Genomic DNA, 23,227 nt, shown 5'->3' on the forward strand with positions numbered 1-23,227 from the left:
GGACAAAGGCACAGACAATAGGACAGAACGGGGTATGTTCTGGGAACTTCAAGCAGTTTGGAATGATCGGAACCTTATAGAGCAAGAGGGAAATAAGCAGGAGGTGAAGTTGGCTGAGGTTGGACTATGGAGGGTTTTAAGTGCCAGGCTCTATGAAGTAGGGCACTGCTTCATTATGCCCATTTGCCAGATGAGAAAACTGAGGCCTAGCGAGGCTAAGCTGCTGGTCCAAGGCCATACAACTAGACCTAGCGGCAGAGGCAGGACACAGACCCAAATGGTCGGGCTCCACAGCCCACACTCTTTTTCTTTTTTTAAGATTTTATTTATTTATTTGACAGAGAGAGACAGCGAGAGAGGGAATGCAAGCAGGGGGAGAGGGAGAAGGAGAAGCAGGCTTCCCGCCAAGCAGGGAGCCCGATGCGGGGCTCGATCCCAGGACCCTGGGATCGTGACCTGAGCTGAAGGCAGAGGCCTAATGACTGAGCCACCCAGGCGCCCCTCACCGCCCACACTCTTAACCACTTCACTAAACAGCCTCTTCTGGACTTTGTGCCCCTAGTCACCAGGCATGGCGGGCCTGCCCTTGACCTCTCTGCCCAGCTAACAGGTTCCTTCACCTGTGCTCACCCCAGGTTCCTTCCCCTGCCACCTGCTGCTCACCGATCCCCAAAAAGATGGCTGGCCCATTCACCTTCACCCTCCTCTGTGGTTTGCTGGCAGCTACTTTGGCTGGAGCCACCCTCAATCCCCCTGCAGTTCTTAGCCTCGGCCGAGAAATCATCAAAGAAAGTAAGTCTTGGGGGGCCTCCCTCTCCCTCTACCCCCCTAAAAAAAAGCAAATCTCGGTCACCCAGGCCTCACCACCATAAGGCAAGAGGGCAGGTGGAACAGCCCTCCAAAGGAGGGAGGGAGTTCCCCATCACTGGAAGTGTGCAAGGCATAGCTGGAATCCCAGCTCTAGGGTGAGACTCAAGTGGATGAGTTGTAAAGGCTGGGAGTGCCTATGATCTCAAGACTCCGTGATTCTAAGATCCTCCCTTCAATTCCATGATTCCACTGGGCCCCATCCTTCTTTATGTCCCTCCAGAGCCTCCACTGACAAGTCTTAACATTTGCCAGCTGGCAAAGGAGGAATATTTACAAGTCCCACCTCCATTATCACGGAGCAAAGGAGCAACACACGGGGACTCTGGGACACGGTGGGGGACACATACCCGGGTCATCCTGCCAGAGGGCTGAGGGAGCTGGGGTATTTATACACCAATTCCCCTCAGTCATGGGCTGCAGGCTGCTTCCAGAGCTGCTTCTGGAGCACCCAGCACTTCTGACCTGCTCTTCACACAAGCCAAATGGGCTCTGGTTGCCAGGGGAAAAGTCCAGCAGGGACCAGAACCCAGGACTCCTGGCTTCTCCTATCTCAGCTCAGCACCCGAGGCTCTCTGGACAACAGGTCCATATGATGTGGGTGTCAGAGAGTTGTTAGCAAGTATGTTTTGGCAGCAAAACAGCCCCCAACAAAGCCTTGTGGCTCCCCTGCCTCTTGGCTCCAGAGGGTTTGCTGCTGGCTGGTGGGAGGGATGCAGGCCCATATGCCCACATTCCGGCCAATGCTCCCACAGAGGCTGGCAATGCTCAGAGGGGTGAATGGTCCCACCTATGCCCCCACCTTAGTCCTTATGTGCAAATGACCTATCTGGACCAATATCCTCAAAGCCACATCTCCACAGTAGATGGTCAGGATGGAGCCATCCATCCCCTGGCCTCATGTCCGGGTCCAGGCAGCCCTGGGTGATGCCACCTCCAGGCCTGAAGCCACTGCCAAGCCATTCATCTCGCCCCTCCTGCTGGCCCCTAATCTCTGGGATCTGCCTCCAGGGCTGACACAGGAGCTGAACGACCACGATGCCATCAGCATCCTCCAGCAGCTGTCACTGCTCAGCACCATACGGGAGAAGCCAGCCAGGGGCATCCCCATACTAGGCAGTGTGGTCAACTCCATCCTCAACCATATCATCTGGTAAGTGGAGCAGGACCAAGCTGGGCGCTAGCTCCTTCCCCACCCCTCTGCCCAGGACACACTTGGCATATTCAATCGACCAGTCAACAAGCAACAGTTGGTGTCAACTCTGCGTGACCAAGAAAAACGGGTCAAAGTCCCTCCCTCAGGAGCTCCCAGAGGAGTTAACAATAACCATAAGAGAGCGACACAGGAACCCTAACGGGGTGACCCCAGAGGAAGGTTGCCTGGGGAAGGACAGTGAAGGGGAAAAGTGACACTTCTCAGTGGAGGCAGCAGGTGAGCCAGTGACTCCATGCTCAGCAGGAGACAAGAAGAAAATGGCATTCCAGGGATTGGGAACAGCCTGAGCAAGGCACAGGGTGGTGAGAGTCACTCAGACCCCAAGGTATGGAACTGAGAGGTCAGTGGGGCCAGTACAGAGGGTCTTCCACGTCAGCCCAAGGATCTGGGATTCATCTCTTAAGAGGCAGGGAGCCATGGAAGCCTTTTTAGCAGTGGTGGAGGGAGGGTTGGGGGCCAGACCATGCTGGGGAGGAGTCAGTGGACAGGGCTCAGGTCCAGCTGCTCGCTGGACACCCCTGGCTGGGCACCAGGGGAGACAGGAAATAGTCAGGGGGCCAGTTCGGGGATGATATTCAGTTGAGCATGAGGCATGAATCTCCTCTCTCCTGTGTCCCATCCAGGCTGAAAGTCACCTCAGCCAACATCCTGCAGCTGCAGGTGGATCCCTCAGATGAAGGCCAGGGGCTGGCGGTCAAGATCCCCCTGGACATGGTGGCTGGACTCAACACGTGAGTGTCCCCTCAGTTAGATACAGCAGGCCTGACAGGTTCATTCACACATTGCCCTTTTTCTCCACACGGGATCTGGTAAAGAGAGTCCCAAGCAGAGGGAAGAGCAAGTGCAAAGGTCCTGAGGCAAGAGTCCTTTGCCCTGAGGCACTTGCTTTGTCCAAAGGATGGCAAAGAGAATAGGGAGAGAGAGGGAGAATGGTGGGAGGTGAGGTCCTTGTGGGGCCTGTGGGCCAAGGTGAAGACTTCGCTTTTACTGAGTGAAATGGGAGCCATGGAGGGTTCTGAGCAGAGGAGAGACATGACATGACTGAACTTTTAAAGAAGGCCTCTGCTGTGTTTGAAGGCAGAGAGGCCATCCAGAAGCACCTGTTATAATCTGGGGGGAGATGGAGATGACTTGGACCAAGGTTTGGGGGCAGGAAGGTGGTGAGAAGTGGTCAGATTCTGAATACGTTTCAGAGGTAGGTAGAGGCAACAGGATTTCCTGATGGATTGAATGCTGGAGAAAGAGAGAGAGGTCAAGGCTGACTCCAAGGGCTTTTCCTGGGTAGGATGGAGTGGCTAGCAACAAGATGGGAAAGATCATGAGAGGAGCAGGTTTGGGGAAGAAGCCTAAGTTCAGTGTGTGTGAAAAAAAAAAAAAAAAGTTCAGTGTGTGTGTGTGTTAGAGAGAGTGCTCAAGAGGGGGGTGGTGGAGGGGCGCCTGGGTGGCTCAGTCGTTAAGCGTCTGCCTTTGGCTCAGGTCATGATCCCAGGGTCCTGGGATCGAGCCCCGCATCGGGCTCCCTGCTCCGCAGGAAGCCTGCTTCTCCCTCTCCCACTCCCCCTGCTTGTGTTCCTGCTCTCACTGCGTCTCTCTCTGTCAAATAAATAAATAAAATCTTTAAAAAAAAAAAAAAAGAGGGGGGTGCTGGAGTAGAGGGAGAAAGAGAATCTTAAGCAGGCTCCACGCCCAGCTCAGAGCCCAACTCTGAGATCATGACCTGAGCCGAAATCAAGAGTTGGACACTTAATCGACTGACCCCCCCAGGTGCCCCCAGAGTTTGGTTTTGTACATGTTAAATTTAAGGCACCTGTAAGACATCTGGGTAAGGAGTTGGGTATAAGTTTGGGAACTGTTGACAGAGGATTTAAACCGGGACAGGAATCCCAAACCTGAACCTGGTGGGGTGACACCCGGGGGAGATGAGGAGAAGCCATCAGAGGAGCTGGGAGGGGAGAGAACCTGCAGACTGAGATAGACAGCAGGTTTGCTCCGACCTGGGGCTGAGACAGTGCGGGCACATCCATTCCCAGGCCCCTGGTCAAGACCATCGTGGAGATACACATGGAAACAGAGGTACAAGCCATCATCCGAGTGAACACCAGGGAGAACACCCACCTCGTCCTCGACGGCTGCTCGAACAGCCCGGGGAGCCTGCGCATCAGCCTGCTGCATACGTGAGTGTGGCCACCTCCCGCCGGGCTCCCAGCACGCCTGGGAGGGAAGCCAGGTGGTGACGGGGAACACTGAGGCCCAGAGAAAGAAAGGGACTGATCCCTCCTGGCTCTTGAGCTGGGCTCCTTTCGGGGAATCTGTGATGCCAAAGAACGTTCAGGACATCAAGGGCAGAAACAAGGATGGTGGGATTTCAGGCATCCTGCCAGGAAGTGGGGCAAAGATTTGAAGGTGGAGAGGAGCCGCATTCCTAGGGCCCCTCAAACCACCTGGGGCAGGCCTGAGTGGAGCTTTGGGTAAAAACATGCTTTGGAGTCAAGCAAATGCATCACCTTCATTTACTGTCCGAGTGCTGCTGGTGACCTGCGTCCCTGGGGCTCAGCTTGGAGGCCACGGTGAGGGGATGAGCTACAGCTCCGGCTACGGCCATAAGCACTCAGCACATGGCACGGCGCTTCCCTCCACTCCTCCTTATCGGGAGGATGGGGAGAAATGCCAACGCTATCGTCCCAGTCTCCAGCACGCATTTCTAAAGACAACCCCCAGCTTCTACTCCCTGAGAACTCTCTGCCACCATCCACACCTGGCTGGGGCTCTACCCCCAGCCCTGTCTGGAACAGGCTGTGTGACCTTGAGCAAGCGCCTTCTTCCCCTGGGCCGTCCGTCTTCCCTTCGGTAAAACAGCGTCATCTCTGACCCTTCCTAATCTCTCTCCCCTTCTCCTCTCCGGAAGGCTCTCCTTCCTGGTCAACTCCTTAGCCCACACGGTCATGAGCCTCCTGGTGCCAGCCCTGCCCAAGCTGGTGAAAACTCAGGTGAGTGGACTCAGGGCCTCTCGGCCTGCAAAGATTGCTCCCCCTGTGGGGCTGGGGTGGAACTGCGAGCTGGTGCTCAGGGCCCTGCGTCGCCTTGAGTGGGAAACTTCTGGGCCTGACCATTCTTTAAGTAGATCGTTGAGGTAAAGTAATGGAACTGCCAAAAGTCACCCAGGAGACCTTGAACAGTGATGTGCTGATAAATTATTAACAACTGGCTCTGGGAAGGTTGAGTGGAAGGAACCCTGATTTGTAGCACTTGCTGATTTCTCTGGTATAAACTCGGGCTCCAACGACAATTTCAAGCTACTCATGCGAGGTCACTGAGCAGAGCTGGTAAGAAACACAGAGCAGCACCTCATTGTATGGTGTTTCCACCACCCAGATGCAACTGACATAAATAACCTCAAGGGCAATAGGGAAGAATAAAATATAACAAAATAATTAGGGAGTAATGAGTTTTGAGTTATTAGCTTTGCATTTAGTATAACTTATTTAGTCATAAGTTTATATAATTTAATTTTTAAAACTGTCTGGGTCTACCACATGGCTCAGAAATTCCTGAAAATTTAACACTTGGCCCTCGCAAAGTGGTCCGAGCTGGGTCTAGCATACCGCTGTGTCACATCAACCTGTGGTCTTCAGGGGCCGGTCACCCACCAGGCCCTGCTGGATTTATTTTTCTGAGTCAATAAACACAAGTTAATCTCAATTTATATGTCCCTTGTATGTCACAGGGGAACTAAAACTATAACTCTGACCATTGCTTTCCACTGTAAATTCCAAGATGGGTTCACCACAGTGGGCCTCCTGGGGTTCGAAACAGCTTGCCAGATGACTAATGTTTTTTTATAATAACATTTTTTGGATTGAAAAGATGATATAATAACTCAAACGACTTTGGGGGAAAAATGCCCATAATCCTTCCACCTTAACTTGGCAGCCATTTTTTTCTTTTGTATATATATGCCTTCCAATCTCTACCCACATGCATTCATCTTTGTATGTGGCTGTGCTCAGTGTCAATATAATTTGATATTCCTTATGTTCTATGCCACTGTATAATATTCATAATTATTATAATAGCGGCATCACATTAGTACTTTACTACACCATTCCAGAGAGACTTCTAAAAGGAATCTGAAAGTGAAGAATTCTGTAAAATTTGTCTTTTCTTACATGAGGTATTTTTTAAGAATTTTTTTTTCTATTTAAAGGTGGAAGTTTCTTTATTATTTTAGAGAGAGAAAGAAAGTGAGAGCATAGTCGGGAAGGACAGGGGGAAAGGGAGGGAGAAAAACTCAAGTAGACTCCGCACTACACGTGGAGCCCAAAGCGGGGCTCGATCTCCCAACCTGGAGATCACTACCTGAGCTGAAACCAAGAGTCCGACACTTAACCGACTGAGCCACCCAGGCGCCCCTAAAGGTGGGAGTTTCTTAAAGTAGGGCCCAGCTGGAAATGTTTTCCCAGCCTCAGCAAAATCATATTTTAATTGGCACCATACTTCACTAGCTAAAAAATGTATTTTCCACTAGAAAATAGAGCATAAAAATGCTGTTTGGATAATATCTGTTTTTAAGGGTGAAAGTATATGAGTGCAATGAATGATATGAGAAAACGGGCATTCCATTAATCACCATGGTTTCCCACCATGAGTCAGTGGATTTGATACAATGGTCATATGAATATTTTAAGTGAAATGAAGGGAAAAGGCAGACCATGTTTAAATCTGTCAGGAACCCATCTAGAAAATGCCAAAGCCCTTTTCAGTGGAAATATGTGTGTCCCAACCCTAGCTGCACATCAGAACCACCTGGGGAAGCTTTTACAAATCCTGATGGAGATTCTAATGTAATGAGGCTGGGCAGGGCCTTAGTATCCCAGGGAATTCTAGCTGGTTTCCTGGAGGATTCTAATGTGTAGTCAGGGTTGAGAGCCACTGGTGAAAGTGAAAGAAGGGGAATTGTGAGAGACAATGCCAAGTTTGCCAGCAACACCTTTCCCATGAGGAACACGCCAGCCCTTGGTAGCGAATGCTGGGGGTCTCCAAGCCCAAGTCCTCCAACCCTGGGTTCTGGGTTGGCAAAGCAGCTAGAAGCAGGGAATGGATTTTTCATAGAAAAAGTTAACTGTTCATAGAAAACTTTCATAGAAAAAGTTTCTCAAAGTGCACTGTTCTTTCTCAAGAGTAGCAGTGGGTGGTCAACCAGAAGATTCTTTCACTGGGGATGTTGTATCTAAGACAAATGACAAAATCTCAGCGCACTGACCTAGAAAATGGGCTGCCTAGAACAGAGAACAAGACTCTGGGTTTTGCGGTTTGTTTGTTTGTTTTAAGATTGATTTATTTATTTGAGAGAGAGAGAGAGAGAGCATGAGCAGGAGGGGCTGAGGGGGAGGGAGAGAGAATCCCAACGAGAACCCACGCTGAGTGCTGAGCCCGACGTGGGGCTTGATCTCACAACCCTGAGATCACGACCTGAGCCAAACCCAAGAGTCGGACGATTAACCAACTACGCCACCCAGGCGTCCGAGAACAAGGCTCTTGAGTCCCACGAGCAAGTGAGTCAGAGGTTTAACCTCCTCCTTAAGCAAAACAGGCGAGGCCAGGATTACGTGAGGCCAGGGTTTCTTACCTTTCACATTATCGACATTCGGGTCATAGAATTCCTTGTTGTGGGAGCTGTCTGTCCTACATGCTGTGGGGTGTTTAGTGGCCTCCCTGGCCTCTAGCCACTAGATGCCAATAACACCTCCCCCAAGTTGTGACAACTAAAAGCGTCTCCAGAAATTTCCAAGTATCTCCTAGGCAAAAGAATCAGCCCCCTGCTGAGAACTGCTAGCTGTTTTAGGGAAAGAAGAGCTGAGTAGGCAATGGGATGTGTTGGAATTAAAACCCACAAAAGGCACAGAGATTGTGCACGAGTCTGGCTGGGTCTGCCTTGCCCGCCCTGTTCTAGAGTCTGACGTGCAGAAGGAACTCAGTCGACTAAGTAAGTGAATGAAGAAATACATTCTCCATTTCCCTCTTATGGAAAACATGGGCTCTCGTGAACAGCACAAGGAGTGCGATGGGGAGGGCAGCTGGCCGGCTAGGTGCCCCCTGGGCATAGGGTAAGGAACAAACCATTGCAAAAAAACCCAGGCGACGCCGGGGGCCGGGGTGGGCTCTGAACGGCAGGGATGGCTGACTGGAGTGGACACAACACCAAGCCCTCAATCTCATGGACAAAAGCCTGGCTGGCCATGGACTCATGGGCTCGGGCTGGGTGGGCCAGGCATGGGTCGCTGTGAAGCTGTGTTCTGGCCCCCCGATCATGGAGCCTCTGTATTTGTGCTGTTGCAGCTGTGTCCCGTGATCCAGGCGGCCTTTGAGGACATGCATGCAGACCTCCTGCACCTGGTGAGGGGTAGGTGCTCTGCTCTCTCCCACCTTTTTCCTTTACTGCTGAGCCAGCCTCCACACCCTGGCTCTGCCCAGGAGAGGCCTCCCAGGTCAAGCCTGAGCAGCAACTTAGCCCAGCAGCAAGTGCAATGAGCATCCGTGAATCCCTCCCAAAGATGAGCAGACAGGAATTCACCACATCTGTGACTTCACAAGGGCCTACTATGTGCAAGTTTCTATGTGAGTCAGATTTCCCAGTTCAAATACCAGCTCTGCCATTGACTGGCTCTGTCACTTTGGGAAAGCCACTCCACCTCCTCCTCAGTTTCCTCACCTGTAAAATGGGGTTTCTACATCCCTACATCACAAGATTATTAGTGAGGATTATTTCCAGGGAGGTTCCAGGCACATAGGCGCTTTGCCCGCACAGAGAAGGGCTTACAAACAGGAACTGAATGGATGAACGAATGAATGTGTGGATGAGACAGCAGTTACTGTGGGCTATTAGAAAAGAGAAAACAGGGGAAGAGGCAAGATGTGTGCTCAGGAAGGAGACCATTTCTCCCTCCCCAATAATAGCAGAGTTGGACAGACTCAGGCTTCTGCCCGACTTCACAACTGTGCTGTGCTCAGAGGTCTCAGAGTGGGAATTAGCAGGAAGAAGAAAATGCTACCATCCACTGTTTCGGGATCTGAAGAAGCTCACTCAGAGGGTGACCAGGGTGGGGGGGAAGAGGAGAATGGAATCAGTTCGCAGTGAGCACCCAAAGAGCTCCTACTGGGCTGGGTCTCAGATAACTCCATGAAGTAGCCATCATCAGCCCACTTCACAGATAAGAAAACTGAGGCTCAGAGAAACTAAGTTATTTGTCCAAGCACACAGAGGAAATTAGTGATAAGAGAAGGCTTGAACCCACTTCTGCAAGTTCCAAGTCTGGTGTAATTCAGATATGAGCCAACTTAAATAGGGATCAGTCCTGTACAACCCATGAGGCAGGTATTACTATGGTATCTACCCCTATTTTAAGATGGGAAAAATTGAGGTTCAGAGGTAGGAATAGAGTAGCCAAGGCTACTGGGGCTCGAACAGAAGTCTGTCTGGCTCCTGTGCTCCTCAGGGGCAGGGCAGGAGGTCTCCCTAGGGGAGCAGGTGGTCCAAGGATTCACTCCCTGCCTGTCCCTGAACCTATCTCTCAGCAGCCCTCCCCAGTCTCGGCCCAGGAGCCAGGGCAGGTGAGACACCACTGCCACCTGGCGGCCAAGTGGGGAATCCTCAGGCGAACACAAGCGATCCAATGCACAGATGGGTGTGCACCAGGTACTCTGTCCTGGTGAGGGGTGCGGATCACGGTCCCCTGGAGGAGGCAGAGAGTTATAAATAATAGTTCAGTCTTGTTCCAAGCCAGGACCTTGGCAGCAGACCGACTGGGCTCAAATCTGTTCACAATATGACCTTGAGCAAGTCATTTTGCATTTCTGAGCCTGTTTCCCCGTCTGTAAAAGGAGGGTAATAATAGGACCCACCTCCTAAGGTTATTGTGAAGACTAAGTAAGTGTAAAGTGTAAGTGTAAAGGTTTAACACAGCACGTGGAGCTTGACAGATGCTCAATAAATGTCATTCTCATCATCATTCTCATTGTCAACATCGTTATTCCTTCTCCTCCCTACCAACCCCCAGGCAATAATGCAGCTCCAGCCAAAAGCAGCCCCCAAGGCGCCCCATCCAATACTGCCCTCCTCCCTCACAGAACTTTCTTCTTGTCCCCGAGCAGTGCCCGTTTCCCTCAGCTCTGACCGCCTGGAGTTTGACCTTCTGTCTCCTGCCATCAAGGGTGATGTCATCCAGCTCGAGCTGGGGGTGAGTGTCATGGGACCTCAAAAGGAAAGTGGAGACACCACTGTCCTTCTCTGACTGCCAAGGACCAAACACCATGGGTCTGTTTTAGGGGAGAAAACACCACTCACGGTTAGGACACACAGGCTGATTTAGGAACTCAACGGGCCGAACCTGTCCCATGTAAACCATCCTGATGGAGGAACCCAGCAGATGGAATCCAAGGGCAACACACAGAGTATCAGCCCCAGCAACCTGGCCTCTGCCTCTGGTTTTCCCAGTCAGAGGCCAGCGTATGCACTGGGGCTCTTGGCCTTCCTCTGAGGCGAGCCCCTGCCAAACCCCAAATATCTGATGACCTTGAAACTAGAGCCCAGGATCAAGACCCATCCCTGGAGATCACACAGACCTGAGTGTCTCTCCCAGCTTCACAACTCCCTGGCTGTGTAACTTTGGGCAAGTTCTGTCACTTCTCTGAGCCTCAGTTTCCTCATCTGTAAATGCAGACAGTACTAGTCACAAAGGGGAAGACAGAGTGAGGCTGCACAGGGCCTGGCAGGCAGGAGGAGCCAGAAACTGTCAGCGCTCTGTGAAATGTGGGGCCGCCCGCTCATACTGGGGCTGGGCTCCCTGAAGGACCAGGCGAACCTGGACAGCAGGAGACCCAGCGCAGTTTTCACGGATCCTTTGGGAAATGGCAGCAATCAAACATTTTCATCAATTTTGTTGCAATTTTGAATTTTCCCTTCATCCAAAGGGTTTGTGAGGTGTCTGAGAAGTCAAAACCTAAATGCCAAAGAAGACATCTAGGTTTTAAAAAGTCAGACTGAGGGGTGCTGGAGGAGTAGACGTTGCCGGCCACGTGAGATCACTCATCACCTTAGGGAAGGCACTGAATTCCAGGCTAAGCGTCCTGTCAGCAAAGGCACAAAGGGAAACAGGCTGAATGCTGTCATTTTCTTCTAGGTCGTTATTGGGTAAGTTTTTGGAGTTAAGGTCCCCAGCCAACTGTCTGCTTTGTGTCTTCTTAGGCCAAGTTGTTGGACTCCCATGGAGACGTGACCAAGTGGTTCAACAAGTCTGCAATTTCCCTAACAGTGCCCTACCTGGACAGCACCCCCTTCAGCCTCACTGTGAGGCAGGACGTGGTGAACGCTGCAGTAACTGCCTTGCTTCCTCCAGAGGAAATCGTAGTCCTGTTGGACTATGTGGTCAGTCTCAGCATGAGAGAATGGGGCCCCCTCTGCGGCATCATGGGAATTTCCTGAATTGAGGGGGCTCAAGGGCTGCCCTAAGCCTCTGAGCAGTAATCCCCTGTCAGGCTCAGCTTAAATCCCTCCAGTAATAGAGAGCTCACTCCCTCCTCTCAGACCCTGCCTCTGACATAGAGCTCTAAAGCTGCAAATTTCCTTGTAACATCCAGCGCCAGTCCCAGGTCTGCCCTCTGGAACCTGATACACCTGCTTCCTCTACCAAATAACGGGTCAAAGGGCATCTTAGATAGTGAGTGGTCTAAGGATAGCAGTCGTGCCCCTGCTGTCCACTGTGGGACTCACGGCAGACCTCACTAATCGATCAGGATCCTCCTTACTAGTGAGCCTAGATGCCGACATGGTCTCGGAATCCTTATCAACCCAGCACAGCAGACAACCACCACCAGTCAACTGGAGTGTACCACCTCTTCTAGAGTGACCAATGGGGAAACTGAGGCCCGGAGGGGGAAGGGGTTGGCCCAAAGTTAGTATGATGAGAAAAGGGGAATGGTCACCGGCAACCACATTCATGACTATAGTAAGAATTGGCTCATGTCTCCATGTCCTCGGGGAGCGGGGAGCTGCCCAAGATCCACAACCACCAACAACCCGCAGTAAAAGTCCAGGCCAGTGAGGACCCCATGCCCCACAGCAGTTGACACAGGGGCTGGTTTCCACCAGGGACAGTCATGGGGCCTGGTCCATCAGGCCCACCCAGCTTTTCTGGGGTCCTGGGGATCCGGGCAGTAGGCGGCTGGAGGTGCGTCTCCCCTCTCCCCTCAGGCTGACCTGCTCTGCCTTCCCCTCATCCTCAGCTTCCTGAACTGGCCCACCGGTTGAAGTCAAACATCAAGGTGATCAGTGAACAGGTTGGTCCACTTGCCGTCTGCAGTGCTTGTTGTGGTCTGTCCACTGACCCCTGGGGAGTGAAATACGTGTAGGACTGACCCCTGGGGAGTCGGGCTAACAGGGCAGTGCGACCTGGATCAAGTACACAGATGCGATTTCCGCTACAAGTGTGGACAGAGGATAGATTCTAGGGGTTGTGAGGGCATTACGGGGGCGCCTAATGTAACCCAGGAAATGAGAGAGAGCTTCCCTGAAGAAAAGGGTATCCCAGACAGAGGGAGAAGCAAAACCAAAGGCTGTGAGATGGGGACAACAAAAATCCACTCCAGGATCGGAGAGAAGGACGGTGGCTGGAGTAGGAGAGGAAGGAGGGAGGCCAGGAGGGGGGCCAGGGCCCAGGCCGCAAGGGCTACATGGGGCCTGTGGGTCATGGTGAGGCACTCGGGAGGCCTCCCGCGGATCTGATGTCCTTCCAGGCTGCGAATCAGCTGGGGCCCACACAGATGGTGAAGATCCTAACTCGGGAGACCCCAGAGCTCCTTCTGGACCAGGGCAGTGCCAGGGTGGCCCAGTTGATCGTGCTGGAAGTCTTCGCCACCAATGAAGCCCACTACCCCTTCTTTACCCTGGGCATCGTGAGTTCAACTGTCTGTGGCATGAGCAGTAACCTGGGGGACCCTCCAGTTCACTGTTCCTGTTCACCCCTCTTGCTTTCTTAACCGTTTCCACCACTCTTGTCACCCAGCTGGAGGCCCAGCTCTGGTCCTGTGACTTTAATAGTTACGCTCTTTGGGCAGACACTTAATTCACATGCACAGAAGGAATTGCACTCACTCATGTAACTGAGAAGTCCAGATGGTCTAGCTTCAAAAATAGCTGGATCCAGGTGCTCAAACAATGTCATCTTCACTCTTCTCTTCCCATCTGGCAACTTTGTTTTCTGCCTTCAGCCTCAGAGAGATTAGCCCCTCATGGAAGTGCCCCAAGCTGATAATATCCTATCAGGTTGGCAACATCAGCTGGAAGAGCCTTTCTCCCCCTGTGCTTGACACAACCCCTGAAAGAAACGGGCTTCTCTCCTTGCAGGAAGCCAGCTCAGAAGCCCAGTTTTACACCAAAGATGACCGACTTATGCTCAACTTTAATGAAATCAGGTAAACATGTAAATCATTGTCTCACCTTGTGACCACTGGGTTGCTTTAAACACCAAGTGTTTTGAACCTCTGGGGTATAAGCATGGAGTAAAGGCTACTCTGGAACGTGCAGAAAGGTGACCTAGTCTGGACTGTCCCGCTTTGGGGACCAAACATCAGAGAAAGGGAAGGAAAGAAGAGTGGTTTTGCAGCAGCCTTGGAACAGGCTGACCTTGGCCATGGGAACAGCATGCCCAGCACCATCCCCTCAGCCCATCCTGGAGGACTCCAAGACAGTGGCAGTGACCGTCAGTCCACCCATGAGCCCAGGCAGGAAGCACAGCTCTCCAGCTGCCTTTTGCACCTCTGCCCACTTTCTCCCCACATCCCACAGCCCTCCTGCTACCCCAAAGGGAGTTCAGGGGTTGCTAACTGGAGCCTCTTGGGATAAGTCAAACCCTACATAGTAGGTGCTCCATAAATAGTTGTCGAATGAATGAATGAATGAGCGAGCCTCTGAGAGGCCATTCTCAAGGGCATCTTCCTTTGCAGCTCTGATCGGATCCACTTGATGAACTCAAGCATTGGCCTGTTCCGCGTGAGTATTAATAGATTGTCCCTGGGGCACAGGGGCAGCCCAGGATGGTCCATTTAAAAAAAGAGTCACTGACCAAGATTTGCTTGGAACAAGGTCACCCTAGGCAGCCCCATGGTGGGCTGGCCATTCTCCACATTATCAGCCACAAAGTCCAACCTCCCCGCTCTGGTGTTTACTGAGCACCTGCTATATGCCGGACATGGCTGAGAACACATGCATACTCACAGATACACAGATACACATTCACTTTTCTTCTGTAACATCTTGATTCTTAATGAGAAAACATATCCCTTCCCTTTTTGCAAATCTCATTTTGCTCACGTAGACTCATCTCAGTGACCCTGGATAGCCCCTTCCCTCTGGTCCTCCGTTTCCCCAGCTGAGTTAGAGTGGATCAGAGATCCCAGACCGGCTGAATTCTGTCTTCTGCCATGGTTTTTTTTGTTTTGTTTTTTGGTCCACATGTTTTGTGCTTTTTTTCTTTTGTTTTTTTTGGTTTTGGCTAATTTTTAAGTGGAGAGGTTCCCGCATGAAAATCAGAACTTTGACTTCACTGGAGAAGTCAAAATTCAGGAAACAGGGAGAAATTCCCTCAGGGCAAATTCAGCTAGAACACAGCAGTGGAGCCCCTGAGGGTGGGGGGTGCATCCCTCTAATCCCCAACACCCGCCCCCATGCCCTGGGACTCAGGGCCCAGCTGGATTTGTACTGGCCCTGGCCTGGCTGGTCCTGGGAACCCTCAGTTCTGACTGGCAGGAGCCTGGGATTCCAGCATCTCCCTGGCTGCTCTGGCCAAGGGGTAGGGCTTGGGGGACTTTGGATCCTCAGCCAGGGTAACAATGCCCCTCTCTTTCACAGCCTGAACTTCTGAAAAACATCACCACTGAGATCCTCGTCTCTGTCCTACTGCCAAATGAGAACAGTGCGTCCCTTTGCTATTCATCCCCCATTCCCCTGGGCTTTGAGGGTGGGTGCTTCACTCCTCCTGCCTGCATCTCACTTTCCATCCATCCTCAGAACCTACTCCAAATTCTACCTCCTCCAGGAAGCCTTCCGGTCACCCAACTAGAAATGACCTCTTCCATCTCCAACTTCCCTGGCCAGTTCCTTTACTAGTGCAGAACCTAGGCATGCAAGGTGAACCAGGCAATGCCCCCACCTCACAGGGCTGATGGCGGGAGAGAGACAGAGTTGTAAACAGCTGGAGCACATTCGAGGTGCCTCAGGGAGACCTGGGTTCAAGGGCTGATTCCCCTTCTTGTTGGCTACCTGGCCTCAAACAAGCTGCCTTATCATGCGAACTCAGTTTCTCCATCTGTAAAATGGGAAAATAAAAGTACCTTCCTCCGGCACATAAAGGAGATGATGTTTATAAGGGGCTGAAGGAGGAGCCTGGCACAGTTGGGTCTCAACATCTCTTAACCATTGCTGATGTTTGCGTTGTTATTTGTGTTACTAGTGGAGGAAGCTGAGAGAAATGGTAGACGTACTCTGATTAAGCCCCAGGTTGCGGGGGTGGCGAGAATTAGTAACCTACGCCAACTACCTCTTTTTCACTTATTTTATTAGAATAGACACCTCTGTTGTGAATGACAGGAGCCCCTGAGGGCTCTTGAGCAGAAGTGTGAGAGGAGTGAGGGGTGCCCTTGGGAGGAGCCAGCAGCTGGTGCTGGAAGCATGGGGCGGGGAGATGAGGCTGGGTGGTGCTGGGGCCAGAGGGCAACTGAGCAGAGGTAGGAGGGACAGTCCGAACTGGGTGTGCTGGGCCCTGAGTTCCCTGCCCATGGCTGCTCAACCCCACCCCAAGCCCAGTGGTCTCTGACCACATTTATTATTTCAGGCAAATTAAGATCTGGGATCCCAATATCGATGGTGAAGGCCTGGGGATTCAAGGAAGCTTCATTCTTTCTTACCAAGGTGAGTGGGCTTAAACGTCCTGCCCCAGGGAAGGCACAGTTGCTGGGGGAGTCCTGGGCTGGGAGGCAGGGCCTGCACTCCAATGCTGACCCAGCCGGCCACTCATGGGGGGGCCCTGGACCAGCCCCTTCTTTTCTCCAGACCTCACTTCCTCATCTGTAAGTGTAAGAGTGCGACTGTCCTAGCCTGGGGAGCATTCCCCTCCAGCCCTCCCCAGTCTACCCGTTATTCATTCATTCACTTGTTCCTTCATTCAGTAAGGCCTGGCCCACGGTAAGTGCTCAAGAGATGCTCGCTGAGCATTGACCCTCCTTGACAGCTGCTAGGGAGGGGGGCTGTAGCAGCATCACTCCCACCCCCCAAATATTAGCATTAATAGTACTCAATAGCCCATCATCGTTTTGTGCCACTGAACAGCATCTTGTTCAGTCTTCACACCCATTGATGTGGCAGATCCTGCTGTAATCCCCATTTTACAGATAGGGAAACTGAGACTCAAAAACGGCAAATCCAATTCCAAGGACATGCATGCAGTAGGCGGCAAAGTTGGGATTCGCACTCTGCACCTGCCCCCATAACACCTGCTTTGGGTCCCAACTTCTGCAGGAGCCAGTGACAGTGAGGTGGGCCCGTCTCAGTCAGCCAGCCAGCAGGTATTTCCTAAGCACCTACTGTATACCAGGCACTGACCACAACGGTGAACAAAACTCCTACCTTCTTGAAGTTTCTAGTCCACTCTAGGTAGGGGAGACATTGGAAGTAGAATTATTTAGAATTAAGAAAACCCACAGGTGATTGCCTACCCTTCCATGGCCAAGGTGTCCAACCCAAGGACAGAAGGCACTTTGGGCCAAACCTTTAACTCATATTAGTCCTGATTTGCCCAAAGCTGTGGATTGGTATCACTGACTTCCTGAGCTGTTTCGTTCCGGAGAAATTCAGAGAGGAAACGAAGTATCAAAAATGCCTCCCCACGCCACAAGGTCACATTCGGTGTAAGGGTAGGAGGCTTTGTTAACTAGCTTCAAAGGCAAGTGGATGTATAATATGAGTGGCCCACCCTCAAAATCTGTGTCCCACCCTTCAGCTGGCTGTGATGGAGAATAATGAGAACAGTGCTGTGGACAGTACGGAGAGAGGCTGAAAGTCAAAACTTGGGAACCAGAGCCCCAGTGCAATCCCGGCTCTGCCTCTCTCTAGCCATGACCTCAGGCAGGTCCTCTGGCCTGAGCCCAGCTTCCTCCTCTGTAAAACCCAGCCACTGTATGAATACCCGGGTCATACCCTAATAGACTACATTACAATGATCCAGTTATAATATAAGCAGTTTATCTAAAATACATGGTACACTTGATTCATGTTGGATGAACAAGTGTCCATACAACTGGATGGCTAGAGCTTGATTTATTTCACATATCTCTTAAGAAGGGGCATTTAGGTACTTTCCTCCATTTTTTTTTTTTTACTCAGCTTGCATTGCATAATCCATCATTTGCACTTTGGGTTGGAAAGGTATCGTGTCATTCTTTGGATCTGTTTCCAAGTTTCCTGTTTTGCTCTGTTCATTTATTTTGAGTTAGCAGCTCATTGATTTCCTTTTTATAGCTTTGTAATATATGTTTTAAAAGCTAGCTGAAGGAATGAATAAATGGACAGATATGAGGTAAAACAAGTATGGTTTAGATAGAGCTAATGGTAGAATCTAGATGCTTAGTATACAAGTGGTCACTGGGAAATTCTTTCCACTTTACTCTCTGTTTAAAAATTATCATAATAAAATATTGCGGGAAATCTAATAGGTTAAGTTCCTTGCATAAAAAAAAAAGCAGGGCGATGTTATTAAAAAGTTAGCTGGTTGGGGCGCCTGGGTGGCTCAGTCGTTAAGCGTCTGCCTTCGGCTCAGGTCATGATCTCAGGGTCCTGGGATCGAGCCCCGCATCGGGCTCCCTGCTCCGCGGGAAGCCTGTTTCTCCCTCTCCCACTCCCCCTGCTTGTGTTCCTGCTCTCGCTATCTCTCTCTCTCTGTCAAATAAATAAATAAAATCTTAAAAAAAAAAAAAGTTAGCTGGCTGGGACCTAGTGAATACAGCCAGGAATCTGCATTTTATGAAACCTCTTGGGGAGTTTGGTGATCACCTGGACTTGAGGACAACGCTCCTACACAATCCCATCCTCTGCATGCAGATACTTTACCTGTAGCCCAGACCCCTGCACCACATCACCGTTCACACACACACACTCTACTCCTCTGACCCTTCCAAGAATTCTGTGAGTGAGTTCAGGGTCATGATCCCCAGGTCCAGTGGCCACCCTGTGGAGGACCACCTGCATAAACCACATCAAGGCAGGAGGTAAAACACTGAATTGACTTTTTTCCTCCAACTCCAGGATTCCCTTGTGGTCACCCCAGCCTCCTCGTAGACCCCAGGACTGCTCTCCTCTCTCCCATGAAGACTTGGATGGTGGCCATCCAGAGTAGGCTGGGTCCCAGAGGGAGTATGTAGACTGTCTCTCTGCAATAAATAAATATTTGTCTGTGACTCCCACGGTCTGGAGTGTATCTTTGTCCTAACTCAGGAGTCATTTTGCTTCTGGCAGGCTTGGGAACTGGACATCCAAGCCATATCTGCGTCATGTTTAGGGACCTCTGAGCCAATCTGGGCCATGCCCGAGCTATGTCTGGGCCATATACAGACTATATACGGACTATATATGTCCAGGGTCGTGGCTGCCTCTCTGGGCTTCAGGAATAAGAAAGCCAACACTGCCCACCTACCTTCTGTGTCAGCCTCAATAGCACCTAGTGTGGGACAACCTCTTAGGTGGGGGACACATGTTTTGTCGATCTAGATAGTGTGGTGACTTGAGGGCTCTCGGAACAGGGTGACTCTGGAGGCAAATGAACTAGGCTTTGAGTTCTGGCATGACCCCTCAAGAGTAGTTTGACCCTGGGATGTGGCTTCCCCTCTGTGGGCCTCCTTTTCCTTCTCTATAAAATGGGGAGAATCATAGTCCCCACCTTGGAGGAGGCAAGGGGATGAGGATGAAATGCGACAGCAGGGTTCCTGGCACATGGGAGGACCCGGATAATATCATCGGTGGGTGATGTCATTGTCACTATTAATCCCCGGCCTTCAGGATGTCACGACTCATCACTAAAGGCCCTTCCCACTTGGACAGTCATTGTTTCCTGGCCTCCCTGAACCCGGCAGTTTCAGGACAAACAACAGGGCCCCTGTTCTCCAGACTCCGGGCCTGCCCCAGTACACAGAGCCCTTCAGTTACACAAGGGACCACAGGAAGGGACAGGTGGGTGTTTCAGGAAAAGGCATGACCCAACTTCAGGGCATAAACTGGCATAAGACCAGGTGACTGCCTGGGAATGCAGCCCAGAAGGAGCTTCTCCTGTCTACCAGACATGGGCTAGGCCGAGAGGGACACAGAAGAGACAGGACAAGCCCTGCACGAGGTGCTTACATAGGATCAGCCAACACTTATGGGGCCAGGCCCCGTGTGGCAGCTTCCTCACGCATCCCCTACTCCCAGACACACTTTGCGTCGACATCCCCACACATCACATTCCATTATTTTCTTAAATCATAACTGAGTCTGAATTTGAACCCTCTCTCACCATGAAGATGAGAAAGCCAATCTCCCCCTTGTCGGTCGGTGGCAGGTCTCTTCTGGTTCCCTAGGGTTGTACGAGGGTCTGAGGGGAAGGGGCGCTTCCAGGATCCTGGAAGATGGGGCAGGGCCTCTAAGTCTTTGGTTCCATCTTCTCCAAAACAGCCTTGGCTCCCGAGTTCTGGCCACCCATGATCTCTTCCTGGAGGAGGGGTATCCTGGAGGTTGGTGGATAAAGAACCTGTTTACTCAGCCACTGGGGCAGGGGAGCAACTCCACGCTGGCTCCCACAGCACCCCAGAGGACCAAGCCCATGGGGGTCACCTGCTTACTACCACACCTTTAAGGGCCGTCTCCTTCCCGGCCTCTCTTTCCCCCTCTACCGGCATCTCCTGGGATCACCTCTCCGACCCGCTACGTGCACGGGCAGCAGTTAATGAAGGAGGCTGGGCTGATGGGGCCAGCCGCGCCTGCTCCCAACAGGGGCACCAGGATCCCCACGTAAGAGGACCCTTGCACACCGAATTTCCCTTTCACTGGGTAGCCAGTCCCTTCTCTGGGCCCTGATTTCAAATCCTACTTTTGCCACGGAGGACAAGCTGTGTGACCTTGAGCAAATCACTTAACCTCTCTTAGCCTCAATGTTCTCCTCTCTAAGATGGAAATTAAAATAAGTAGCTTTTTTGAACCCTTCCCATGGATCTGGCCCTGTGCTGACATCTATTTGAGTTACCTCAGTGAATCTTCACAAATACCACAAAAACATACGTGGGGTTATTATTCCCACTTTACAGACATGAAAAGAAGAAAAAGTAACTTGCCCACAGTTACACAGCTACTGAGTGACGGTGGGCATTTGAACCCAGGCCTGGCCGGCTGCTGAGGCATGGCACAGAACCATGTATGGAAAGGACTGGCTCTACCACTCACCTGCTCTCCTCCATACACCCCCAACACACTCCCTTACTCACTTAGGTTCTGAGACTGCCAAATCCTGTATTGGGAGCTTCCTCGGCTCTCTCCCAAGAGCTGAAGGCCCTGCCCCAGGCTCCGCACCTCTGATGTCATTCCTAAGGTAAAGGACCCACCCCCAAACCCACAGAGCCCCCTCCCCTCCTCCCCCGCTGAGGTCTGTTGGCCCTGGACCCAGTGCCTGCCACTCAGGCCTCAGTGATGAGCCCTATCAGTTTTGGCCAGAAGCCCCTTGCCGCCTGATGCCAAGGGGACCCCTTCCTCCACTGAAGAGCTCCTCTGAGCACAAGCCCTGGCCCCACCCAGCCAGGCTTCTGAGCTCAGGTTATAAAAGTTGTGCCTTTCTGGGAGGCTGGAGACAGAGACCAGGGAGATGTCGGGCAATCCTGTGACTGGAGAGGTAAGGACAAGGAGGGCACTTCTCAAACGTTTCTTGAGCACCTACAAGAATGTAAAGTGGTGCACAGGTTTTAAGTGGTTCGAATCCAAGCTCTGCCACCTGTGTGACCCTGGGCAATTCGTCTTTCCTCTCTGAGCCTCAGTTTTGTCATCTGTAAACTGGACTTGAGATCCGTGATCCCAGACCATTGTGGTGGGGACTCAGTGATGTGATGAAGCTTTACAACATTCTTGGCATGGTGCCTGCCCCATAGTAAGCACTCAAGTAGAAGTTGGGGCTGGTAAGGATGATTTAAGGCAAGAGGGGGAGAGAGCTGGGAGGCGGTGTGATGTACAAAGGGCAGGAAGGGAGGGGAGACCCGACTTGGGTGAACTGATTGAGAAAAGTGCCAAAATAGGGACCAACTAAACTCTGGTGGGATGAATCGTGGGTGAATTTCAGATCAGCCTGGAAGCAAAATATGAATATTTAATGCCATGAGAACAAATTTTCCAGTCCAAAACTCACATATGCAAACGAACAAATACATTTTTTATTACCCAATGTAATCACTGTTCTGAGCTCCTATGACACCAAGCAACAAAAAATTGGATGCTACTAATTCCAGGCATTGGCAGGATTTTCTCAGGTACTTCAGAGTAGGCTCAGCCTTTGAGGGCTTCCTGTCCTCGCTCAGGGGCAGCATTTACACTCTGGGTGGCTGCTTCATGGGTGCAGCATGTCGGGGGCCGGGGGGGCTGCTAATGGTCTCTGCATGCAGTTTCAGAGGTGGGCCCTGCTAATGGTCTCTGCACGCAGTTCCAGAGGCTGAATCTGCTGGGGACACCCCCTTGCCCACCCGGAGGGACCCCTGCCTGTGAGCTCCAGGGTCCCGACTATGTCCTTGGGCCACCTGGGCAGGGCTGAAGTTCAGCTGTAAGAACCTGTACAAACATTTTGGTTGAAATACTGAAATATTTCCCTACTAGCTGGTAAAGAGCTGGGGTTTCAGGCCCCTCTCCCTGGTGCCCACCCCAGCCAATCTAACACCTCCCCCAGGACCCTCATCCCCTGTCCTCCATCAAGATCCAGAAACCTCCACAGTTCAAAGGGAGTACTACATCTTCTAACATCTCACAATGTCGCCCAGCCACATAAACAAGCTGTTGAGCACCCTGCTTGCTAAGTGCTCTGCATATACTGTTGAATGTGTTCCTCACAACAACCTATGCTTATCCCCATTTTACAGATGAGAACATTGAGGCGCGGAGAGGTCAAGTAAGTTGCTCAGGGTCACACAGTCAGGAAGTAGCAGAGCCTGGATTTGAAAGCAGTCCACACGACTCAGAAGGGCATTCCAGGAAGAAGGAACCAAAAGCATTAGTGTGAGGTGGCGAGGGTTGCAGGCGGTGTTCAAGGACTAGCAGATCTGGAGCTGGGGGAAAGGCAAGGAGAGGAAAGCTGGAGAGAGGTTCTAGGGGAGGCAGAGCTAGGAGACCCTATACAATGGGTCCCCAGTGGGCACATGGAGGTGGCCACTGGGGTTCCCAGTTGTATGTCCACAGGTCTTGACTGGGAGGATGCTGCTGGTCTGGGGGTCACTGCTATGTTGGGGGCTGCTGCTACTTCAGGCTCAAGGGAAGGCCCAACATCTGCTCTTCCTGCGAATCAGCAAGAATTAGCTGGAAACAGGTAAAATTTAAGGGGTGGGCTTCAGGAGGCAAGATCTCAGGGAAGGGCAGGGGTGGGAGACGGTACCATCTCCCTCCCCAAGGCTTCTCCTCTTCTGGCATCCCCAACACCAGCAGCAGAATTTGCCTTCCTGGGGCGCCTGGGTGGCTCAGTCGTTAAGCATCAGGCTTCGGCTCAGGGGTGATCCCAGGGTCCTGGGATCGAGCCCCACATTGGGCTCCCTGCTCAGCAGGAAGCCTGCTTCTCCCTCTCCCACTCCCCCTGCTTGTGTTCCCTCTCGCTGTGTCTCTGTCTGTCAAATAAATAAATAAAATCTTTAAAAAAAAAAAAAAACATGGATTCTTAAAAACAAACAAACAAACATGGGTTCTTGTTATTTCCTTGGAATATATTCATTCCTAAAATCAGAGTCTCTGAGGTGGAACGCCTGGGTGCCTCAGTTCGTTAAGTGTCTGCCTTGGGCTCAGGTCATGATCTCAGGGTCCTGGGATCTAGCCCCGCATCGGGCTCCCTGCTC

The 23,227-nt window shown here is 51.6% G+C and overlaps 1 protein-coding gene across 1 annotated transcript; it reads left to right on the forward strand.

Moving 5' to 3' along the window:
* BPIFB1 (BPI fold containing family B member 1) lies at positions 1–18,464 on the forward strand. The gene is made up of 15 exons (XM_035005624.1): positions 1–792; positions 1,879–2,020; positions 2,707–2,814; positions 4,114–4,257; positions 4,989–5,070; positions 8,420–8,483; positions 10,232–10,317; positions 11,325–11,504; positions 12,362–12,415; positions 12,872–13,030; positions 13,482–13,549; positions 14,081–14,126; positions 14,985–15,048; positions 15,967–16,043; positions 18,432–18,464. The coding sequence occupies exons 1-15, from the start codon at positions 678–680 to the stop codon at positions 18,462–18,464; spliced, it is 1,422 nt and encodes a 473-aa protein (XP_034861515.1). The 5' UTR covers positions 1–677.
* The last annotated feature ends 4,763 nt before the right edge of the window (positions 18,465–23,227 follow it).

The sequence above is a fragment of the Mirounga leonina genome, unplaced genomic scaffold, assembly GCF_011800145.1.
Source record: "Mirounga leonina isolate KUSES-001 unplaced genomic scaffold, KU_Mleo_1.0 Mir_150, whole genome shotgun sequence".
Classification (NCBI taxonomy): Eukaryota; Metazoa; Chordata; class Mammalia; order Carnivora; family Phocidae; genus Mirounga; species Mirounga leonina.